Below are 23256 nucleotides of genomic sequence, written 5' to 3'. Positions count from 1 at the left end.
CATTTATAATTCAGTTGTTTTAGTGACTTTAATTTTTTGTAACATTTAACATTCCCATGGAAAGTCTCTTGCTAATAGTGTCTGAGCCTTTATATATTTAATTAACATTCAAAGGTGTATTTAAAGACTTGAGGTTGTTTTATGTATTTGCTTTAAATGACACAAGGACATTTCTGGGTACATACAGTCCATTATTTAAGAATGCATTTCAGTTTCTTATGCCTTACTATTTGTTACACTTCTGTAAAGAAATCTTATCCAAAACATCATCTCCAGTTTGTTTCATATTTTTATTTCGGTTTTTGCACTCGGCTCTCTATTAGAAGAGAGAACGCCAGTTCTTACTACTCGAACCCCATTGCACCAATTTTGCCACTAAACAAGAGTTCCTGGATTCGCGCGCTCCGGCCCGCTCCGGCTTTTCGGTCCCCGCGAGCTGCCGTAGTAGAGGACAGCACTGATTGGCTGAGGCAGAAAAGTGCCGCCGCCTCGGCGGTTTCGGTTTTCGCTCGGATTGTCCGCGGAGGCCGGGCTCGTGGGGCGCAGGGGGTGAGAGTGCTGGATCCCGGCTTCTAGGTGAGCCCGGCGGCCTGGCGGGCCGAGGACGGAGTCGCGTGCAGCCCTGGGTTGGAGGCCCCAGTATTGTGTCGCGCCGGGCGGCGACTGCAGCGACCGGACCGGGCCGCCCCGGAAAGGGCCTGGGGAGCGGGCCCCGGCGCCCGGGGGTGTCGGGTCGCCGCGACGAGCCGCGCCGCGTTCTCTCCTGGGCGCCTGGTGTGGCCACGAGGTTTCTGGTTGGAGGAGCGGCGCGGTTCCGGCTGGCTCGGGGTTGGTTCCCGGGCTGCCCTGGTTGGGAACCCGGGGTATGGCGGGAAAGAGGACCCAAACCCAGGCCCAGCTTCGCCCGCTTCCCTGGGCTGCAGGGAGTTGCGGGGCCTCGGTCACTGTGCCTAGCCCCAGGAATTAAGAGCTCGTCTGGCCCATCCACCGAGTTGGCAAGTCAGGAGCCTCACGATGTTTTTTTGCACGGTGTGAAGTCCTGTCACCTGAAGTTTTCTGTGTCCTTGTGCGCGCGTGCATAGCGGGTGTTTTATTTAGGGTGTCTAGGATTAAGATGATGCGTTTCATGTTGGTGGTAACTTAATGTCCTCCTCACGCCTCTCCGTAGTAACTAATACATGACTATTGTAGGGAAAAAAAAATTGAAAATACAGTCTTTGGTAAAGAAAATGATATGCACAAAACCCCTCAACCTACACCCACTTTTTCTTTTGTATGTGCTAATTTCGACTTTAGCTAAGACTCTGCATGTTTTTATCACTTAACAGTATATTTAGTTTTCCACTTCCATTTAAAAACCTTTCCTAAGTATCATTTCTCATTCCATTTCTTCTTTTGGTTGGCTGGCTACTTTATCATTTCGTGGGTCCCATCAGGTATTCAGCCGTTTCCCTGACTGAGGCATTTGGATTGTTTTTGAGTCTTTGCTCCATTTCAGCATCAGATAATACATTCAGATGATACTTTGATAAACTTTTTACCCCTCAACTGTATTGTAAATTATTTCCATGGACTAAATTCTCAGAAGTTAAATCATTAGATGCTGTGTTCTAACAGAGTATTTTTAAGGTGTTCATAAACATTGCCAATTTTTTTTTTTTTTCAATCAAGTGTTAGTAGTTGATATCATTCAGGTATGACTGTATGGTATATTTCTTAACACATCAACTAGCAAAGCCTCTTTTTGCAATTTTATTATTAATAGTGATGCCTAGTGATTGTGCTTGCTAAAATATTTTTGCAGGAATCTTCAGTAGAGAGAGAGAGAGTGTGTGTGTGTGTGTGTGTGTGTGTGTGTGTGTATTAGTGGAGTTATGATATAGACTAATTGGATGTTAGAGCAGAAGAGACTTCAGTGGTCATCTAGCATAACTGCCTTATTTTGCAGATGAGGAACCTGGGGCCTGAGTGGTGGAGTGATGAGTTACCCAAGTCACACAGCTAATTAAATAGCAGAGATGGGATTAGAATTCAGGTTTCCTGCCTCCCAAGTGAGTACCCTTATCTGCCTCAAGATGCTTTCTCACTGAATGTGGCATAGAAGAGAATTTTAATTTTACATCACCTGGATTATTCTTTCCTTTTAGAATTTTACTTAATAAAAGAGTTTAATTGTTGAAGAAATTAAAATACTGATAAATGGGAAAGTGACCATTTCCATGGCTAGGACTAGAAACCCATTATTTAAAAAGGCAGTTCCCTTCAGGATTTTTTTCAGTTGCTTTCAGATTCTCTATACATTAGAATAAAATATTCCTAGTAAGCTATGCAGTTGTCCCTTAGTATCTGAGAGGGATTGGTTCCAGGACACTTGCAGATACTAAAATCCATGGGTGTTCAAGTTCCTTATGTAAACATCGTAGTATTTGCCTATAACCTATGTATATCCTCCCCTATAACTTTAATCATTTCTGGATTACTTAACACAACGTAAATATTCTTTTGGATTGTTTAGGAAATAATGACAAAAGTCATGTTCACTTTACATATAACCAGTATAGGTCTAACTGTATTTTTTTTTTTTTTTTTTTTTTTTTTAGTATGGTGATCCATGAAAATCACAGGATATGGAGAGCTAATTATTTTATAATCCATTATTTGGCTAGGACATAATTATTGGTTCTCATTTCTTAGACTTCTTTTATTTTCTTTCTTTTTTTTTTTTTGGAGAAAGGGTCTCACTTATTACCCAGACTAGTCTCAAACTCATGGACTCAAGTGATCTTCCTGCCTCAGTGAATAGGTGGAACTATAGGCACACCCTACTGTGCCTGGCTCAAAGATTTCTTTAAAACTCCTTTTTGCTTTAAGTCCAGAGAACAATGTTTTTTATTTTAGTTAGCAAGTTTTGTCAATTGACATTTTGGTCCAGATAAGCCTTTGTTGTGGAGGGCTTTCCTGTGCATTGTAGGATATTTAGCAACATCTGTGTCCTCTATCTACCAGATACCACTAGCACCACCCTCAGACATGACAATCTTCAGACATTTTTTAAAAATATATTTTTTCAGTTGTTGATAGACCTTTATTTTATTTATTTATTTGTATGTGCTGCTGAGAATCAAACCCAGTGCCTCACACATGTCAGGCAAGCGCTCTACCACTGAGCCACAATCCCAGCCCATCCAGACATTTTTAAATGTCCCTGACAGTAGGGTGCAAAGTCACCCCTAGTCGAGAACCAGTGGTTTATAAGAATGATCTGGGGAACTTGAAAAATTGTAAATTATAGTAATTTACAAGTAAGTAACTGCCTTTTGCTTGAGGTAGGCTTCAGGACTCTGCATTTTTAACAAGCATCTCTGTAGACTTGGATGTCTCGCTTTCTTCAACAACACAGAAATTTTTCTATTTTCCCTTCTCTTTCTCTTACTTGGTGCTCAACAACAGAGACATTTCTAAGTTGATAACTGCTGAAGTCATAAATGATAGTTACTAGCCTCTGAACCTGTAGTTTGAGTGGTGGGGGTGGGGAGAGAATGGGACTGGGATTTTGCTTGGCACTGGTCTTAAATGTCTCTTCACAGACTCAGGCAGTCTGCTCAGGTAACCAGGATACCAAATGAGGAAGATGCCTTCTCTGTCCCTGAGCTGTTAGAATCTACTGTGGGAGATTGGTTGGCAAATGGGAAAATGACAAAATGGCCTGAGAAGGGCAACTAGCTGAGAAGGGTGGTGACTGACAGTGGAAAGAGGTGCTCTGAGGGGACTCTCTTGGCCCTTGGAGAGAGGAGGCAGTAATCCTGTGCTTGGGGTGGAAGGACTGGTATGAATTCTTCAGAAGAGCAGGCACTCCTCTGTCTCAGTCGGGTGCTGTGTGGAGAGCCGTTCTCAGTGGGGCACCCTCCTCTGACTTTGATAGTTTTGTATGATGCTGCATTTAGTTGGGTTGTAATGTTATGTTTCCATGCAAATTTTTGCTTTTCAGATTTTCTTTTTCCACCCTAAACTGTAAACACTAGGCATAAGTAAAGGTTTATAGGAAAACACTGCCAAGAATTAAGGACTTCCAGATTTTCTGTTCAATAGCATAACTCAGAATCACATCAAATCTCTTTCCACTCAGCTATTATATTTCTTTGCAGGCAAATTTACAGTACTTTGTCACTGGGTAATTTTCCCTCCTTGTTAGTTACTCTTATTCAATAAGATCTACATGTCTCCACGGCCATTCCCCAGGTTTAATAGGGGAATCTTGGCGTATTCAAAAAGGCGACAGACAGCATGTACTTTTGAAAAGGTTTGAGCTTTGGGGTCAAGCCTTGGTTCATCATCCACTTCATAGGGTTTCTGTGTGAATTGCTTATGAATCCATAAGCACATCATTGAATGAATGAAGTTTGATCCCTCTCCCCCTGATTCTTTTACCAAAAAAAGCAAACAAATAAAACCTCTGCAGAGCAGTATGCAGATGTCCTCATACTCGATAGACCTTTCTGTGGCTTCTGACAGAAAGTACACTGCCTTTGACTTAATAGCCATTTGTGAAAATAGGTCATTTAAAACAAGCCTGAGTAGGAGTCAGGGGAGGGATAGGAGTCATAGAAGGTGATGATGGCTTTAATTTTAAAGGGAGAAGTTTTACCAAGGTGACCCTGCAGAAAGGAGGTCTTTTTCCTCTTACGTGTTTATGGTTCAGGAGTCTTATCTCTTGCTTCAGAAATTGTCAGAACCGTTCTTTCTGCCTTATCCAATTTAAAAGATGAAAACTTAAAATTACTTGAGCCAAGTGATGGGAAAAATTGTGGTGTCAAGACCAATTTACTCATACAAAATGGATTTATGGGCAAGTCATTAAGTAACAGGGAGTACCAAGGAGGCCTAATGAAGACTAATGTAAAAGATATGGCTCTACTAAAGTGATGGATAAAATGTGTTTGAGGCAACCATAGTCTTCCCAAATAACTTTTAAAATGTTATTTTTTTCAAGAGTTCTAACAGAATGTAGATATTCTAGGAAACAAATGAGAAGCTTGTTACCAGTCCCTCCTTTCATGTGGCTTATGGGTTTTTGAATGAGAAAAGACCTGTTTAAAAAAAAAAAAAGGAAATAGTTCCAGGTTGTATTACATACAACCAAATGCCAAACCAAGATACCAAAACTGAGATGGCCTGCTCTCTTCCGCAGCTTAAAGCAGAAAGTGGAATCAGGCAATTCTGCTTAGAATCCTCCGTTCCCTGTCCTTGACAGTATTTCCCACACTTGCCAGTTCATGCCAGTCTCCTAGGATTGTGCGAACAGACCCTGAAGACCCTGAATCCTTCTCTAGAACCGCCGACAGGAATCTTCAAGTGACTCAAATGTGGGAAACTGACTCAGAGGCTCAAGCTTATGATCCCTACAAACGAATGTAGCTGTGTCCTCCTTGCCTGTGTAGATGTGACCTTCAAATCCAAACACACCATCCAGTCATCCAGTGTCTTTGCTGAGACTTCTCTCCTTTCAGCTGGTGCACTCCATTTCCCTCACACTCAGCTCAGGTGTCACCTCTAGAAATCCTCTGATCTATCTTGCCTACTTCTTTCTCTATACATAAATATTCTACCCGATTGCATACAGCCTTTGTAAAAATCTCCATTGGTTTTTTTTTTTTTTTTAACCCTCCTCTGGAGTATAGCTCCAAGGGCCCAAAGGCTGTGGTTGCATCTCCAGCCTGTGTGTCTGACACTTTGTAGCTGCTCCATGAGAGTTTCAGTGCTTGATTGCCTTCAGGAAGAGATTGATGTTAACTGGACTAAAATTGAGGCTTAATGGAGGTGTTTCCTTTGGAGAGCTTAGAACATATCTGTGTTGTTTTTGTTTGTTTGTTTGTTTGTTTTTTTATGGTACAGAAAGTTAATGCCTTTAAGGGATACTGTCAAGCAACTGGTCATCTGGGTTTGTATTCTCTTCCAACATTAACTTTTAACTCTGCTTCTCACTTTTTGCTTTTCAAGTGTTTTTCATCCTAAATTGTAAATGCTTAGGAATAGGTGAAATTACTAATAATTAATTAATCCCTTACACTTAAACCTGTGAACTAGGTTTTCCCATCACAGTGTATTTTAGTGTGTTTTTTTAAATGCTAAATAGACAGCTGACCTTATCTCGATTTTGTACATGAAGAAACTGGCATAATGGGATTTGACATCTGCAATAGGAAATGATTCTAAGATTCATGAGATGAGATGAGTATCGTTGTTTAGCCATAAAACGGTAAATATGCGGGACATAAATAGATAGTTTATAGATGAATGAGAACATTTGTTTGTTTTTACTAAACTCATTAAAGGTACTGAATCTGTTACAGTATTTACTTTGTAATTTTTCTCTTTGCACTGAAAACACATAAATAAAATTGCTATGTGGACTAAGTAGTAGTAGTAATAGTTGTTGTAATTTTAGTTATCTATTGAGGCTGTGCTGCTTTAAAAAAATGAGCTGGCAATTCAGTGGCAAAGTTGAATCTTGCTGAACAAAATAGTTACTTGATCATATTTTTAAAAAAATATTACCATCCTTGTAGGTGGGTACTGTGGATGGTCCAAATGATAGTTATTAAATTTGTATTTTATTTAACCTAGGTGTTGGCTTTTCCTGGTAAGAGAAAATTATTTTACCGAAAATGTAATCACTTATTTACTTATGACCCTTCAACAAGCGTTTAGATGATTCTTCTAGATTCTCAGGTCCTAAGGTCACAGCTTCTGTGTGTGATGTATATTTGAATTTCTTGCACAGTGTTTGCATATGAGTATTTGTTGAACCAATGAAAACTGGTTCGTGGCATTTCAGCTTACCAAACTGCTTAGATACACAGATTCACTTTGAGAACATCTCAAACAATGATCCTGAACTTGAATCAGATCATTGGGTGATTTTACTGGAAGTAAAATAAGCAGTGATATTTATGAAACAATGTTTGACTATTTTGATTGAAAACAAAAAACCAATTTGAGTAGTGTACTCAGTTATTAGTTTTCAGTAATGATTATAATAATTATCCTCATAGGTACTGTTTAGACATCAGTTGTTCATAATGTGCCTTTGTATATAGAGAAGACTTTAAAATGAGACTAGTTAGAACTTGACTGTTACATCATATTTTGGTTTCATCACATTAGAGGAAAATTATTTAATCTTTCAGTGTCTTTATTTTCATCAGCAAAATGGGGATAGAAAGACCTTCTCCCTGAGGTTCCTGTAAAGATTAAATTTGATAGTGCTTTTAAAGATGTTAATAGAATGCTCAGCATAAAATATGTGTTCATTAAATGGTGAGTGTAGTAGTGGTTGTAATGGGTATGCTGTGTGTGAGATAGCAGTGACAGGTGACAAGGAGTAGCTGCTCTGTGAATACAGAGCGCTCCAGTGAGGCCCTGCCATGAAACCATGTTGTGAGGACTGCATGAAATAATGCATGTAAAACACTTGGCTTCATAGTAAGCACTGACAACTTGTTAGTGGTCATGTAGTAGTAGCAGTGGAATAATAATACCAAGTCTTCATACGTGGTCCTTACCTACTCAGTTTCCTAGCTTCAAGGTTTTTTTGGTTGAATAATTAACTTTTGTCATTACATTTATTGCTTCCTTTCATATTTCTAATCAGGATTGTTAAAATGAGTCTGCGGAAGCAAACCCCTAGTGACTTCTTAAAGCAAATCATCGGACGGCCAGTTGTGGTAAAATTAAATTCTGGAGTGGATTATCGAGGTAATATTTTCATGTTTTATCCTCACTGGTGTAACTAAATAAGCCAATGTGACTTACTCAGGGTACCCAATAGACCAAAAAAGCATTGATCATCAACATTTTTTATGTCCAGCTCTTTTTCTACCTCTTTGTACCTCTGAGATGGTTCCTTTTAGAGAGAAAAATCTAACAGCAAAGTGTGTTCTTCTGACTTCCGCTGTTAGTTGTGTGAACTCTGTCTCCTTTTGGAGATGATACATAACCAAAGTTCCCTGGTGGGAGCCAGGGACTCACAATCAACTCAGATAGGAATAACCGAGTAGTGAAGAACGCCTTTGTGCAGCAGCCTTTGTTTTTGCAGAAGTATTTCAGATTGGCAGGCGGCTGTTGAGCAGCATCATTTTATAGCCTGACTTTCCCAGTTATGTGATGTGTGGGGTATTGGGTGGTGCCTTTCTGTTCTTGTAGAGCATACTCTTTAAGAGGCTCTGAAATTAACTTTGCAGAAGGAGTGATACCAAATTTCATTTTAAAAAGTTGCTAAACCCCAAATCTTGCAAAGTTAAGATACATGAAATTACGTAGAGTATTTCACAAGTATAGATGATTAATTCATTAGCAAAGTTTTGTGGCCTTGGTCTCTTCTAGATAATTAATGATGGTAATCTCTTGAGCTTTCTCTTTTTGCACATGCAGACATCATTTTGTTGAGAACTTACTACATGTCAGTGTGTTGATCTTTTTAACACATTTTCATTTTATCCGAACATGAATCCTTTGAGGTCTCTTTTGATTATCCCCACATAGAAAGGGAGGAGCTGGGACTCAAATTCAGGCTTAAGTCAGGAACCTTGTTAAGAAGCCACTGCTTTACTGCTTTTTCCCTTCCTTTGTTCTTTTTCTTTCTTTGTTTTTGTTTTGTTGCCTAGGCTGATCTTGAACTCCTGAGCTCAAGTGGTCTTCCCATCTGAGCCTCCTGACTGGGACTACAGGCACATGCCGTGCCCAGCTTGCTTTATTTGTCGACATTAATGACTAATTTAATTTGAATTTTGTATTATAACTAGTGGATTTATACCAGTTACTGAGAAATTATAAAGTCTCTGTATACTGCTTTTCACCCATTGACTTATTGATGAGCCCTATGGAGGTGATAAAGTGATCACTAGACTTCTCGGGTTTGAGTATATTTGACTGTTGATTAGGGTGGGGACATTTTTGTGTTCAGTATTTTCTTAGTACCCATTTTATTGAAGGCATCAGTCTTTTTAACTTTGTTTCCTCTGTATTCTTTAAGGAAAATATTTATAAAGGTATAATACATGTTTTAGTTTTATTTTTAGAAATTTAAAAACAAATAGAGTTAGGTACAGTTGCACACACCTGTAATCCCACAGATTTGGGAGGCTGAGGCAGAAAGATCACAAATCTGAGGCTAGCTTGGGCAACTTAGATCCTCTCTCAAAATAAAAAATTTAAAAAGGCTGGGGACATGTCAGTAGAAGAGCATCCATGCATTCAATCCCTAGTACTGAAAAAAAAAAGAAAAAAGAAAAGAAAAGAAAGAAAGAAAGAATTTAAAAACAAATCATGGAGAAAAAGTAAAGAAAACAAAATCTCCTCAAATTCTACCATCCAGAGATAATCTGCCTTCCCAATTTTTATCTCTCTGTATATTATTTTACATAAATGGAATCAACTGCACATGACCCTGATTTATTTATTTATTTAACACATTTAGTTCTGTGACAGTATGGAAAAAATTCTAGTGGCTACATAGGAATCCCTCATGTGACTGTACCAGTTTTGTTTTTACTTGGTTTCCTTTAATGACTACTGAGATTTATTTAACAAATTTTTGCCATTAAAAGCAACTGCTTTTTTAGCACATCTTGAGTGTGTAGTGTCTTTCTGGATAAATCTCCTAGGCTGGGATTTTTGAGTTTGCCAGGTGGCTGGTCCTCCATTAGGTCCAACATTTTTTCTTCTCTATGTTCTCAGAGCCTTTATGAACTTTTATTTTTCTTTTCCAATCTAAGTAGCAGCAAGTGATATTTAGTTTTGTTTGTATTTTCTTTGTTTATTAACAAGACCAAACAGCCTTTTACATGGGAAATAACCATACTTTTTTCTTCATTTATGATTGTCTGTCCATGATCTCTGTGTTCTTAAAGCAAAATATTTTACACTATGTAGGGGGCCTTACTAAAAGAATGTGCTTATTATTTAACCACAAATAATTAAAAAAAAAAAAAAAAAGCCTGGTGTAGTGATGCACTCCTGTAATCTAGTTACTCAGGAGGCTGAGGTGGGAGGATCGAGCACAAGTTTAAGGCTGGCCTCAGCAACTTAGCAAGACCCTGTCTCAAAATTAAATAAATAAATAAGACTAGGAATGGAACTCAGGGGCAAAGTGCCCCTGGGTTCAATCTCCAGTACCAAAAAAAAAAATAGTAACTTTCTGACAGAGTTTCTTTCTCTTTAATGTTGAAGAAAACATTGTTTCCTATTATTTGTAGTACTTTTTAATCTCCTGGAGAAGGAAGGGGACTATAACTCTAACCTCCTGAGCAGGTTTTTTTTGTTTGTTTGTTTGTTTTTTTAACTTTTGCTTCGAAAACAGATACTCCCATTAGAAGTGAACCTTGCATCTTGAAATAATCATTTTGTTTAGCTTTTATTCATAGTTGCATATCATATCTTAGACATTTCCTGCTCATTTAGGATTGTGATTTGGATGTAATCTAGTCCAGCAGGAACCAGACTGCAAAGTTGTGTCTTAAGCTTTCTTTTGCTGGGAAATAATTGTTCTTAATAGTTCACAGTCCATTCTGGTTCTTTGAAAGTTTACAGCCTCTCTCCGAATTCCCTTAGGTTAATGTCTGTGCTCTCCTTACACACACACAATTTTGAAAAGAAACTTTTTTGTGTGGAGGATAATGGGGGCAGAAGCAGAGAGTGAGGTGCATATTAATGAAGTTAAGACTTTAAATGAAACTGTTGACTTGGTTAATCAAATTGAATCTGTAGTGTGTGGTTTTGCTTTATTTTCTTTCTTTTTTTCCCCTAGAAAATAGCACTTTAAATTAGATGCTGAGAGTTAGAGGCTTACAGATTTTCAGCCTTTGAAAACAAATCATCTGGTCAAATTTTGCAAAATTTATACTGTCTTAACACAATTAAAGTGATTTACTCACACTGTTTCCTTGAAAGCTCCCTAGAATGTTTTTAGCTGTTTTTCTCTTATTAGTTTTGATTTGAAAATATTATAACTGTAACAAAACAGAATGGGATGTGTTATAATGCAATATGTTGCCCTGTATTCTCAAGCTGCTCTTCAGTGTGAGTCACAGCTTTGAGATGTTCTTTCAGGAGCACCTGCTGTCTCCTCTTCTATTATTTTAACAGATTGTGGAGACTTCCTCTTAACCCTGGAGTACATTCATCTGCTGCAGTAGATGTTGTGAAAGAGTGAAATAAATCTGCCAGACCCGTATTTCACTTAGTGGCTAAAGTAAGAAATGCCACTGGAACCGAGGATCATTTGTCCATGCATAATTGCCCACTCCTTTCTTTGGTGTCCAGAGAATGGCATTTTAGTTGGAATATTCTTATTCTGTTACTTTTGTGAAGGCTTTTAAAGTTGCTGTGGTGATCAAGCATTCCAGGAGGGAAGTGACAGTTCGTTGCTTGTCCTGTAGTGGTGATGTGTGACCATGTTCACATTATGCACTTCCTAGCCTTCGTTCAGAGTGCCGTAGAATAAAGGCTTGTTTTGTGCTTAAGTCTATTGGGTTTTGTTATCAGTGTGAATTTTTATATTATGCATTTAAGGACTATTGAATAAAGAAATTGTCAGTTCTAAGATATGCCCTGTAATTTTCAACTCTTACTTACTTTGTATATCTTGTTTTTGACTCGTTCTGTCTCTAGGGGTCTTAGCTTGCCTGGATGGCTACATGAACATAGCCCTGGAGCAGACAGAAGAATATGTTAATGGACAGCTGAAGAATAAGTATGGGGATGCATTTATCCGAGGAAACAATGGTAATATTTCTTCACTCTATAGTTCTACAGCATTTGAAATAAGCCTTTTATTTCAAATGTTTATAATCAGGAGTACTAGGGGGTTTTCTAGATCATTTGAAGGTTGAGTTTTAGATTTTTTTTTTTTTTCTTTTTAAATGATTGTAAGTCTTGGATTTTCAGTGTTGCCAGTTCTTTTTTTAGGTGCATCATGGAATTGTGGAACTAGAAATTCTTTTCTCCTTCTCTTGCTGATGAGGGATGTTGGTATACTGATCTGGAACCCCATTCTCTTCCATATATTTATATTCCCCCAACACATATTCTTGCTTCTCACAGTCTGGTAAGAACGGGTGCTGTTTCCCTGCTCTGTTGAGTTTACATAATTTGGTGCTTAGCTTATCCTATTTGACCTTTTTTTATAAAGCATTCACATGCTTTTTGTAGAGGTTTATACCTTAAATAGGGCAAAAATGGAAAAATAGGAAATATGGTTCTGAAGTACTCAGCTTTTTAATTGCTAATATATTGCTATGATTACTGTGGTTATTTAAGTACTTCATTTCAAAACACAAGTTAACTTATCCAGTGAAGTCATGTTTGAATTTTTGGCAGGAAGGGGAAGAAATTGAATTATGGCATTTATCCCTTGACCAACTCCGACATTTTGGTCCTGTTCCCCAAATGGAGCTCTCAGGTTCTTTACTTCAGATTTTTTTCTTGATTTCTTTGCTTCTTGGCAAGGAGATCTTTGCCTCCCTTAGCAGTTGGATCTCTGTGCTATGGGTGAAATTTCCTGAGTCATATAGTAGATACTCTAGCCTCTATCTTTGCAGGACCACATTTCTGCATCATGTCTTTATATACATGCTTTGATGCTTCCAGGGTGTAGAATTTCTCCTCCTATTTTTCGTGTTCTTTTTACTAAGAAGTGTTATGATCTTGCCTTAAGACAGCTGATAGCAACAGTCCACAGGATGTTCTGTGAGTGATGACAGGTGGAGCCTTTCACTTGCTCCTCGTACCTAAGACTTGTCCAGTTTCCCCAGAGGTGTTTTTGTGGCATTCAGTGCTTGCCTTCATATGGCCTTTTCTATAATGCAGTTGTTATCTTTGGATTCCCAGTTCACCTCTTCAGCTCCTAAGAAGAATCCTGACTTAATTGATGAATCTGAGCTGTTTTCTTTGGCCAAGACATCCCTTAATGTTCACTTTGAACAAACCTGTCAGAATCTGAATACTCATGGTGGGGATTAGGGAAGGAATGTACCTCTGGTGACAGCTTGACCAGTGACCCATCATCCAGTTTTGTCTTATTCTCACAATACGACATACCCCACTGAGTTCTGTTTGGGGGTCATGACAAGACTAGCAAAGCAAAACTGGATAATACCAAAGGTTGAGTCTCTGTCAGGTAACTCAGACTAAGGGCTTTGGTGCCTGGAAAAGCAACAACAAAAAAAAACAACTCAGCTTTTGTTGATCCTGGTGCAATTGAAAAGGTGAGCAGCAGGTTTACAATTATGTTGGAGAGATGAGTAAAAACACTATTCCTAATCTGAAATCTAGCCTGGTAGATTTACTTTGATAATAAAAGTACCATTTTTGTGCTTTTAATGATAGAGTAGTCTCATATCAATGCCTGGCAAAAGGCAGTATCTCTGGATTATGTGACTCCTGCTGAGGGGATCTGCACGATTACTAATGAACAAGTCTTATAGTTAAGGGACTTTCCTGTTTATCATTCTGGCCACAATTTGTGAAGTCAATCAGTGGATGGAAAAGATTAGTTGCAGTCATATAAGAAATCAAACCCAGGTCTAGACTCATAAAACAAGTTGTGTAGTTGTTCCTGAATTAATTGTATGTTGTGAGCATTCCTTTTAAATTTGCGAGGTGTCAAGCCAAAATTTGCTTTTAAAACTTGCTATTACGATACTTAACAGCAGTTGCTAAATATTTATTTTTGTCTTTTCAGTGTTATACATAAGTACGCAGAAGAGAAGGATGTGAAGACACCAAGGAGCAGTTCTTTTCATAGTTGGATGTATTTTTTAATGAAAGTTTTTCTATTTTTGATTCTTTTGTGCTATAAGTTATCCTGATTTCATAGTAGTTGGTGACTTTTCACTGACATGTGAGTAAGATAAATGTATAAAGTTGTGGATTGACTTGTAAAGAGTTTTCACATTTAAGTTTCAGTCATTTTCTTTTACTTCTGTGTCAGTGTATAGAATGCTATAATAATTAAAAACAAGAGACAAAGTCTGTTTTTTCCTACAAGGTTATTAAATGTCATGTCATTCGCTTTGCCTTATTTATTCAGCAGACTACAGTGGTGCATGTATGGGTATATAATTAAAACATTCCAGAGATTTCCTCCTTTATCCTCTCCCCTTCTACTCACATACAAGATACTTGGGTGAAAAATGTTCAACAAAGGCATCCAGTTTCCGTTGGAGACTATAAAAAGAGGCCATGAGGTCAGAAGTTCAGCTGCTGATTCAGTCACCTAGATAGAAAATAGCATGGGGGTTCTAACAGTGGCACTTCCACAGACTGAGTGGAAATCCCAGTTGAGTTGGGAGAGAAATTCTAAAGAATTAACCATATACCAGTTGGGCAAAAACCTTCCTGTCAGCAGTCACCCTGTGACTCCGCCTGTGCAATTAGACCTTTTAGGTTTCCTTGCTCCTTTTAGGAGTGTAACATCAGTGTTAATCAGTTCGTGGCCACAGGAGAGAAAGAGCCATTCCGTGCAACTCAGTCATTTATATGAAAGCAAAACCCAGGGCTCATAAACTCATTCAGGTTCCAGTTGCTAAGCTGTGATTGGGAAAGAATTTCTTCTAACTTGCTTAGCAATTGGCTTTGGGGAAAACTTTCTTTAAAATCAGAGCTGTGTTCAAGAGTGAAGTTGTCCCAGATAGGAACCCCAGGCTTTCATATCGCCTGGCAAAAGGCAGTGTCTCTGGATTATGTGACTCCTGCTGAGGGGATCTGCACAATTACTAATGAGCTTCCCCCCACCCTGCTGCATTCTGAATAGTTCCACTCTGTCTCTAGTAACAACAAATATATCTGGTGCTGTGGTTGAATGGACACCAGACCGTTGTGTGAGCTTGCATCGGCCCTCCTCTTCCCTCCCTGCCCAGTCTCAGCAGCATCCCTGTTTGGAGCTGGGGTGCAATTTGAAACAGTTGCCTGGCTGAAGGATGTGGGGGCATGAGGGGGGAAGGTGGGAAGGAGTGCTGGCTCTGGAGGGGCGTGTGTGGCGTTTGTGCCATTTATTTTGAAGATCAGAGAATAATCGGAAACATTTTTTTTTAATTAATAACTCAGGAAAGGTGAACAGAAACATTTCACCAGGTTTTCCTATGTGTACACGGAAAATAAAACACTTTATACTTTGCTTCAATAATTTATCACTTCTTGACAGGGGCTTGAAAAGGGTCCAGTTTGTAAGTACAAATCACCAATTTGCTCTTTTATAAATGACTTCTTTTAAGGAGAAAATGGATGTCCCTCCACGTGGAGGACACATGTTCTCATTTGTTTTGTAGAGTATGTGGGGCAGCCAAGTGACTGTCCCTTCACTCACTCACATCAGCCACCTCTAAAAGCAATTCCATTGTTATCTCCCACCAATCTAGCATCCTATTTTTGCTAACTTCTTTCCTGACCTCCCCTTCAGTATATGAGTCTTTATTTTCCCCTTGCCATCTCTCCAGTTTAATAGCTCTGTGGTAAAGTAGTGTTTTCATCCATGGAACTACTTTTAATCAAGATCGACTTTGGGAAATGCTACCATTTTTATGATAATAAAGGCTGCATTATGCACTTGGACCAGCGCAAGCTGTCTCCCAGGTATACCTTCAAGTAGTAGAACTGTGAAACAAAGTACAAATGCCAAAATTACTTTTTTCTTAACTGTAGTCTCCTAGAGGTCAGTGAATGATTTCCAATTGCAGCAAAGCAAAGACATTTGTTCTAGGTTGAAGAATTTTTCACTTGACTAAATATGTTCTCCCTGTCTCTGTGCCCCCTCCCCCCCCCCTCCTCAAACCCTGGCTGCCACACTTCTCCTGGGCTGTGACAAAACAGAATGTTTAGTGAGAAACAAAATTGTGTTTGATTTTTAGACTATCTGACTTCACATTCTGTTTTGGTCTTTGAGCTATTCCTTGGCTAATCTTCCAACAAGTTGAATTGATTCTTATTTCAAAACTGTTTATCCCAAAACAGAGCTGTTGACAAGTACAAATACAGATGGCAGACATGTGGTCTGATTTTTATGTTCTCCATCTCAGCATTCAGGGAGGGAATGTTACTGAGAGATGGTTTACATCTTGAGCCTCTTGTTTGAGTCAATATGTAGTGCATGCTAGGAGTTTTCTAATTATGTGGCAAATAGTAACAAATGCATAAGGGATTCCTTAAGGCCTGGAAACATAGTAGCATCCACTTGGTGTGTGAGGCTTGTCACCCTGGAGGCTGTGGTAATCTACATCTTAAGCACAGAAGCAACCTCAAGAGGGGAATGGGCTCTGATAAGCACACTGACTCTCCGGTGACCTCAGTCCAGTGTTCCAACCTGAGGATCCAGACTTTTCCTAACTGTGGTCCGACAACGCCTTTTGTTGCACTGAACTTTGTCCTCAAAGCAAATGACCCTCGAGAGTATTGGCTCACACTTGTATTCCAAGGCAGATTACAGCCCACGCAATGACCTTGCAATTCACAGCCAAACTGCTTCAACCCTTGTTTTTCTTCCACAAAAAGAAATTGTTGATGAAAGAAAGACAACTGCAATTCTTCTCTCTTCCAACCTTGTTTCAGGAGGCTTGGTGCTCGGCAGCATGATGCTGACTGCCCTTAGTGAGGTTGCCCTGATGGTTGTTGAACTAGACTCCTGAGAGGTGCGGTGTTAGCCATGACCTACCTCTCTGGAGTCTGAATAGCCAGCAGCTACTTTAGTTCCAGTAGCTGCTGCCTGTTGGTACATGGCAGTGCAACCGTGTGAGTGTCGCTGATGTTGACAGATCAGTTGACTCACCACTGGAGCCAGTTATCCAAAGGGGCAGGACTGTAGGAGTGGGCAGTGATCCACTCCACATGGGAGAGAACAGTGGAGATAGCCCTGACCATTCCTTGCTCTGTTCCTTCCTTTAGAAGGTAGGGGAGGTGGCCAGCAAGTAGGGATTTGAGGAAGCGGTGGCAGAAATCAGTTTAGCATTTAATGAACAACAGCTGCAGGCAGACACTGCTGTGCCTCATGGGGATAGGAAAGTAAGTATGACATTGTTCACATCCTCCACGTACAATGAAGCAATAGAGTTTCCATTCTAGGTCTACATATTTATGTGGGAAAATGGTCCTACACTTAATTGGACCAAAACAGACTTCTTTTTAAAATCTGAATACTTCCAATTTGATCAACTTAACTGTATGTTTCTATCTTAAAATTCTAGATAAACTCAGGACTGGATAATTTTGAAATCTAATTATTTCCATCTATTTATCTCTTGTTTCTCTGCAGGCCCATGTGGTTCAGCTCTTATTTTAACTCTCTTTCCCCCCACCTAGCACAAGCCAGATTTTCTATGGTTAAACTGAACAGTCACAATGGATGTTATTTTATTTGAAGATCAGTTTTGATACATCTGCAGTATTGAACCTCTCCTTTTATTCTTAATAATTTCAGAGTTATGGCAGATAGAAAGATGGACATATTCTAGAACTTCATAAAATCACAAAACCCTGAAACAGTGGGGATAGACCAGTTTTCAAGGCCTACTTTCCAAAACTGTTAAAATCCCTATGAACTCCATGTATTCTGGGCTTTATAATGGAATGGATGCTGATCATTGTGGCAAAATATTATACCTATAATTGGATTAAAGGCAAGACCAATTTGTGAAAAATTAACATAATTTTAGAGAAACAGTTTTCTTACCCTCAAGTGCATACAGTATTTCAAACCACTATTCAGGACTTACATCAAATAGAAGCCCTGTTGAAAAAACTGCAAATTTGTAATATGTATAGTTGATTAGGTGTTACTGCAACACAGGACAACCTGCCCCACACACCAACTGGTGTTAAAATATTCAAATCTCAGTGGTTTGAAACAACATAATTCTCATTCGTGCTCCATATACACAGAAACCTGATATTTTCACCTTCTCAGTGCAAGGTTTTGGTATTGCTGCCACAGTGGGAGCACATAAAGAATCACTCCGGGACCCTTAAGTGCTTTGGCTTAGAAGCGACACCTATCACTTCCACTTGAATATCCAAAGCAAGTTGCAGGACCAGTGTTAACTTTTGAGCTTTTAGGAAAGTACAATCCTATGGATTCAGGAGAAAAAAAAAAAATGTGTTGGTACACATTGGTAATACCTATCTCAGTGTCTGCTTCTCCAGAGAAACAGGACTGATGGGATGGATATGGGAAGGGATGTATGTTAAGAGACTGTTTCATGCAACTGTGGAGGCTTGACAAGTCCAGCATGGGCAAGGTAGGGTTGCAGTTTGGATCTCTGGCTGTCTGCTAAGAATTTCCTCTTCCTCCCAGAAATGCAGTGTTTTCCTATTAAGGTCTTCAACTGATTGGATATGTCCTACCTGCAAGATGGAAAGTGATCTGCTTCACTCACACTCAGAATCTACTCATTGAACTGTATTGTCATCTAGAAAGTACCCTCACAGCAGCATCTGGAGTGATGTTTGACCAAATATCCGGGTGCAGTGGCCTAGTCAAGTTGATATAAAATTAACCATCCTGATGTGGTACCGTGTCCTTTGCCTTCTAGATGTTCTTAATCATCCTTTATGAAGCATACAGAGGCATAAAAATCTCAAAGCAATTTTTATTGCTTAGAAAAAAAGAATCCTTCTTTGTTAAGACTGGGGTCAAGAGACTTGTGTTCCTGGTGTCTTAATCACTTCATTAGACCAAAGAAAAATAGTGACTGATTTTTTCATAGTTTGAAAAACTGGGACTGAATAGATTTGTTTGGGTCTGATTTTGTTGTTCCAGGTTAACTTACAAATTCCCAATTATTGTGTTTCTAGATTTAAAAGAAAATGCAAAATTTAAGAACAACCTTTCCATAGATCAGGTAAACATTGTCCCAAGCCAATCAAATATGCCAGCTACCTCTAACTGTGGAGAGATGATCACACAACTTTTGGTGTACATCAGCACCATGTTCTGTGTAAGATGGGTCTCAGGGCTGGCGTGTAGCTCAGTGGTAGAGTGCTATGCCTAGCTTGCATGAGGCCCTGGGTTCAATCCCCAGTACCGATGTGTTTCAATGGCAGGTTGTACATCACACCAAAACTTGGCTTTTTGATACATTAGGTGTACGTGGCTTATGTTTCAGTAAATGCATGACCTTCTATGAGTATCTTCATCCTGAGAAAGTGCATGTGCCACCTGTCTTATTCAAAGATGTGCCCTTAGTAGGACCTGATGTTCTCTTTGCTTTTCTTCCTTTTTCTAATGGCACCTCTTTGGCCAAGCCTGCCTCATAGCCCCTTCCTGAGCCTTGGCACTAGCACAGGTGCAGAAGTTTCCCAGGGATTTCCCCACACAGGTGCAGTAGAGGAGCCACTCGGAGGTCAACCCTACCAACTGACTCATTAGCCATCTGAGCGAGTCCTCATGCTCCCCCATCATGGTTACTGAGCAAGGTAGTCCTCTTCCAGATGAGGAAACCTGAGGCAAAGGGGTTAAGTGACTTGCCCTGGGTCACTTGGGAAGTTCCTGCAACTAGAATAATCACTTTCTGCTATTCGGTCAAGTGCTTAAGTGCTGGCCTCCCTGATTCCTTCTTCTAGCATGCATTTAATCAATAAATCAATTTCCTCTCCTCCTGTTCATCCTCCTAGTAGTGCAAGGAAGAAGGTCACATGATGTGTGCATAGACTGCTGTCCTCCACGTTCCAAGATGATGTTGGTGACAGTGATTTGTTATCACTCTGCTCCAGTGTGACAGGAAAGATCAATAAGCAGCCAATAGCCCTTTCCATGATGGCCAAGGTACAAAACTGCCCCTGGACTCAGGTCTGCAGGCACTGTGTGCAAAGACTCGCATTTTTTTGAGATGATTATCTCTAAGAATTTGTTTGTCCCCCCACCAGCCCCCCCCCCCCCGAGTCCCCTGAATCCTAACTACTACTCAGCAGGCCATTTCCCCGCAGTACCAGGCCAGTCCTCATGTCAGAAGCTATGCATCTTCAGGCCCAGGAAGTGCATGAGAGAAATGAAGGCAGGCTGTGTGTGAATCGGAGTCCCCTTATCCCCGGCCCAACTCCGTCCGGCTCAATCCGTGTTGCAGTCTCATTTGTCAGATGTTTAATAACAACTGAAGTAAGTAGGTGCCTCTTTCCCAGTGAGATATTATGTGAATTATGGCTTGAAACTTAAATGTCCCCCAGAAGCCCTGTGTTCAAGGCTAGGTCACCAGCCCATGGCACCATCAGGGGGAGGTGGTGGACCCTGTAGGAGCTGGGCCCCAGTGGAGGGGGGGGGGCGTGTCTGTGAAGGGGATATTGGGACATGGGTGCCTCCCTCTGTTTCTCTTTGCTTCCTGGCCACCATGGGTGAGCAGCCTTGCTTCACTACTCACTCCCGCCATGGTGTTCTGCCTTGACACAGGCCCCAAAGCAACAGAGCCAACTGGCCATGGATTGAAACCTCTGACACTGAGTCAAGATAAATCTTTCCTCCATGTAAGTGGATTTCCTCAGCCATCTTGTCACCCAGGTCACTTGCTGCCTCTCTGTACACCTTTATACACATGTGTTCTTAGAACTTTCCCTGGTTCCCACTCTTGGGCCATCATTGTGCAAATGCTGTGCGCCCCCAACTCTGAGCACACACAGGGCTTATCTCAAATCACTGCTTAATCCAACCAGGTTATGTTGTGCCTTTTTATAATAAATATATTCTATTTTATTAGTTTACTTGCAATTGTTCTTTTGCTACCATTTTTCAGTTTATTACAAAACTTGGGGGGAAAAAACTTCTTATAAAAACTCTTCATTGAAACAGATCACTTTGAAAATTATAAGGAAAACGACCAGAATTTCAAGAGATCTAGAAGGCCTTCATCAAAATACCATATCATTTCAGAAAAAAAAAAAAAAAGGAGGAATCACCTATTTTAAGAAAAATTTTAAACAGAGGTCTAGAGAGAATAGAGACCATTCCCCATGCTAAGAACTGTTTTTCCTGTGCAGAAAAATGAAATTATTGTTTCAACTAAAAGGGAAACCAGGTCAAATAATCAAGCCATCGGACAGAGAATTTAAGAGCCATCCTTTTTGTTAAAAATCAGTGGAGACTTTTGATAGAATTACTTTTGTTACTGTCATTCATTTCCCTTTAATGAAGTAAAACTTACCCAGAACTAACATTCTCTCCCTGTGTCTTCTGTTTCATGGAGAGACCAGTTCCCACTCCTCCCCCACCCCTCCCCAGCGATCCAGGCACAATTCCCATCCAGCTGCCCTTCTGGATATCAATTAGCAAGGTTTCTCCAATGTCACATGTCTCTCCAAGCTGTTCTCATTCCATTGTCCATGACCTCAGGATCACCTCTTGGGTGACCTAGGTGCTTTAGAAATTTGACAAAACTTCAAGAAAGAGTCAACTGTCAGGCCTGTGTATGTGAGAGACACGTGGCTACAGTTCAAGTTTAACCCTGAGACTAGATTAATCTTGGTGCCCTTGTAACTGGAAGCTCCTTGAGGCTGGGGCTGTTTTATTTGGCTTTTATTTCCAATGCCTGAAGTTCCCTGGCACTTGCTGCTCTCCTGTGGACAAGTAATTCCCTAGAAATGAAGGCCTCAGGTCCTTAAAAATCTGTCTAGTCTTTGGCAAGCATTTTTGCTGCTGGATAGAACTGTTCTGTGCAGCATCAGGATGGTTATCTCGATTGGAAAGCTTGGACACTCAGCAGGGAGGCATGTTACGGTGCAGAGGGAGCGTGGTTTCCTATCACATACGGGAATTTTGTTCTGCTGCAAGCTGCACATCTGATGCGTTTTGGGTTGCCTAGCAGACAGGGTTTTGTCGCTTAGAAATCAGAAGAAACACAAAGAATGGCCAATACTGGACTCCTAAAGAGCAACTTGCTCCCTGACGGGGAAGTGGCTGGAATTAGACAAAGTGGCTTTCTCCTCTTGGTGTGTTGACCAGAGAACAACACAAATGTTGAGTGTAGTCAAACACATCCTGGCCATTATGAAAGCAGGTATCAAAAGATCCAGGAAAAACATCATTTTTTTCCACTTTTTAGAAACTTGTTCTTTTAAGATATACATGACAGTAGAGTGTATTTTGACATATTATACATAAGTGGAGTATAACTTATCCTAATCAGGATCCCATACTTGTGGTTGTACATGATGTTCGTATTCACATATGAACACAGGAAAGTGATGTTTCATTCGATCACTGTCTTTCCTATTCCCATCCCCCTCCCTTCCCTTCATCCTCCTTTGTCTAATCCAATGAACTTCTATCACCCCCCCCCCCCCGATACACACACACTTATTGTCTGTTATCATCCACACATCAGAGAGAACATTTGGTTTGCGGGGATTGTCTTATTCAGTAAAAGCATCTTGTGGAAGGAAATTCCAAAACTTCAAGGGCCTTTGTGGAATTTCATCCAGTGCATAACCTGCAAAGAGAAAACAGAGGCCTTTAGAGGGTTCCAACTAATGCCACAAGAGCTTATAGGAATTCTACTTGTTTAAACTTCACAAACCCCTGCAATATAGATGGAATAAGACTTGTTCCATTTGTAAATAGGTCTTTTTCCATTTTCAGATGAGGAAATAGAAGCACAGAGAGGTGAAGAAACTTGTTCAACATCACCCAGCTAGTAAGTGGAAGACTGAGGTTTAAATCCAGCAGTCTGGCCAGGGACTTTAAACACCTACCACCTGAATGTGCCAAGAGGCCCAAACCCCACCAGGCATGGTGACACACTCCTGCAATTCCAGCAACTCAGGAGGCTGAAGCAGGAGGATCCCAAGTTCAAGGCCAGCCTCAGGAATTTAGCAAGTTTCTCAGCTACTTAGTAAGACCATTCTCAAAAAAAGAAAAAAGCTGAGGATGGAGCTCAGTGGTAGTGTGCTCAATAGAGAAGAGGAGGAGGAGGAGGAGGAGGAGAAGGAGGAGGAGGAGGAGGAGAAGGAGGAGGAGGAAGAGGAGGAGGAGGAAGCTGCCCAAACCCAAAATGTGCTGAGACTTCTCAAAATAAATTGAACAATAAAGAGACAGACCCAACTGTGAGTGAGAGTAGCATGGTGTTCACAGATGACCTGAGGATTGAACTGCTTAGTGTCATATTTTTTTCTTTATTGTTCAAAAAGAATGATCTCCAAGCTGAAAACATTTCTAGGAGAGAACAGAAGCCACCAAACCACAGAAGACCAGCTCCTCTAGTCTAACCCTGGTCTCTGGCGGCACTGAAT

At 40.2% G+C, this 23256-nt stretch overlaps 1 protein-coding gene across 2 annotated transcripts; it reads left to right on the top strand.

The window, feature by feature from the left end:
- The first annotated feature begins 471 nt into the window (after positions 1–471).
- On the top strand, positions 472–14028 carry Lsm6 (LSM6 homolog, U6 small nuclear RNA and mRNA degradation associated). 2 transcript variants are annotated; one of them, XM_027926791.2, is made up of 5 exons: positions 475–576; positions 1949–2051; positions 7652–7755; positions 11668–11781; positions 13739–14028. In XM_027926791.2, exons 3-5 carry the CDS (start codon positions 7662–7664, stop codon positions 13771–13773), a joined length of 243 nt encoding a protein of 80 aa, XP_027782592.1. In that variant the 5' UTR covers positions 475–576; positions 1949–2051; positions 7652–7661; the 3' UTR covers positions 13774–14028. The 2 variants fall into 2 exon arrangements, with proteins under 2 accessions (XP_027782593.1, XP_027782592.1); XM_027926792.2 differs by lacking the exon at positions 1949–2051 and having other exon boundaries at positions 472–576.
- The last annotated feature ends 9228 nt before the right edge of the window (positions 14029–23256 follow it).

The sequence above is a fragment of the Marmota flaviventris genome, chromosome 7, assembly GCF_047511675.1.
Source record: "Marmota flaviventris isolate mMarFla1 chromosome 7, mMarFla1.hap1, whole genome shotgun sequence".
NCBI lineage: Eukaryota > Metazoa > Chordata > Mammalia > Rodentia > Sciuridae > Marmota > Marmota flaviventris.
Note: the sequence above shows the minus strand (reverse complement) of the source record. Positions and strands in the feature narration are given on the sequence as shown.

What these genes read in the sequence shown, in the direction of transcription:
- Lsm6 (XM_027926792.2), top strand. Translation starts at nt 7,662, where the DNA reads ATGAGTCTGCGGAAGCAAACCCCTAGTGACTTCTTAAAGCAAATCATC. An exon ending in TTCTGGAGTGGATTATCGAG is followed by an intron (nt 7,756 to 11,667) that starts GTAATATTTTCA and finishes TTCTGTCTCTAG; the next exon opens with GGGTCTTAGCTTGCCTGGAT. An exon ending in ATTTATCCGAGGAAACAATG is followed by an intron (nt 11,782 to 13,738) that starts GTAATATTTCTT and finishes TTGTCTTTTCAG; the next exon opens with TGTTATACATAAGTACGCAG.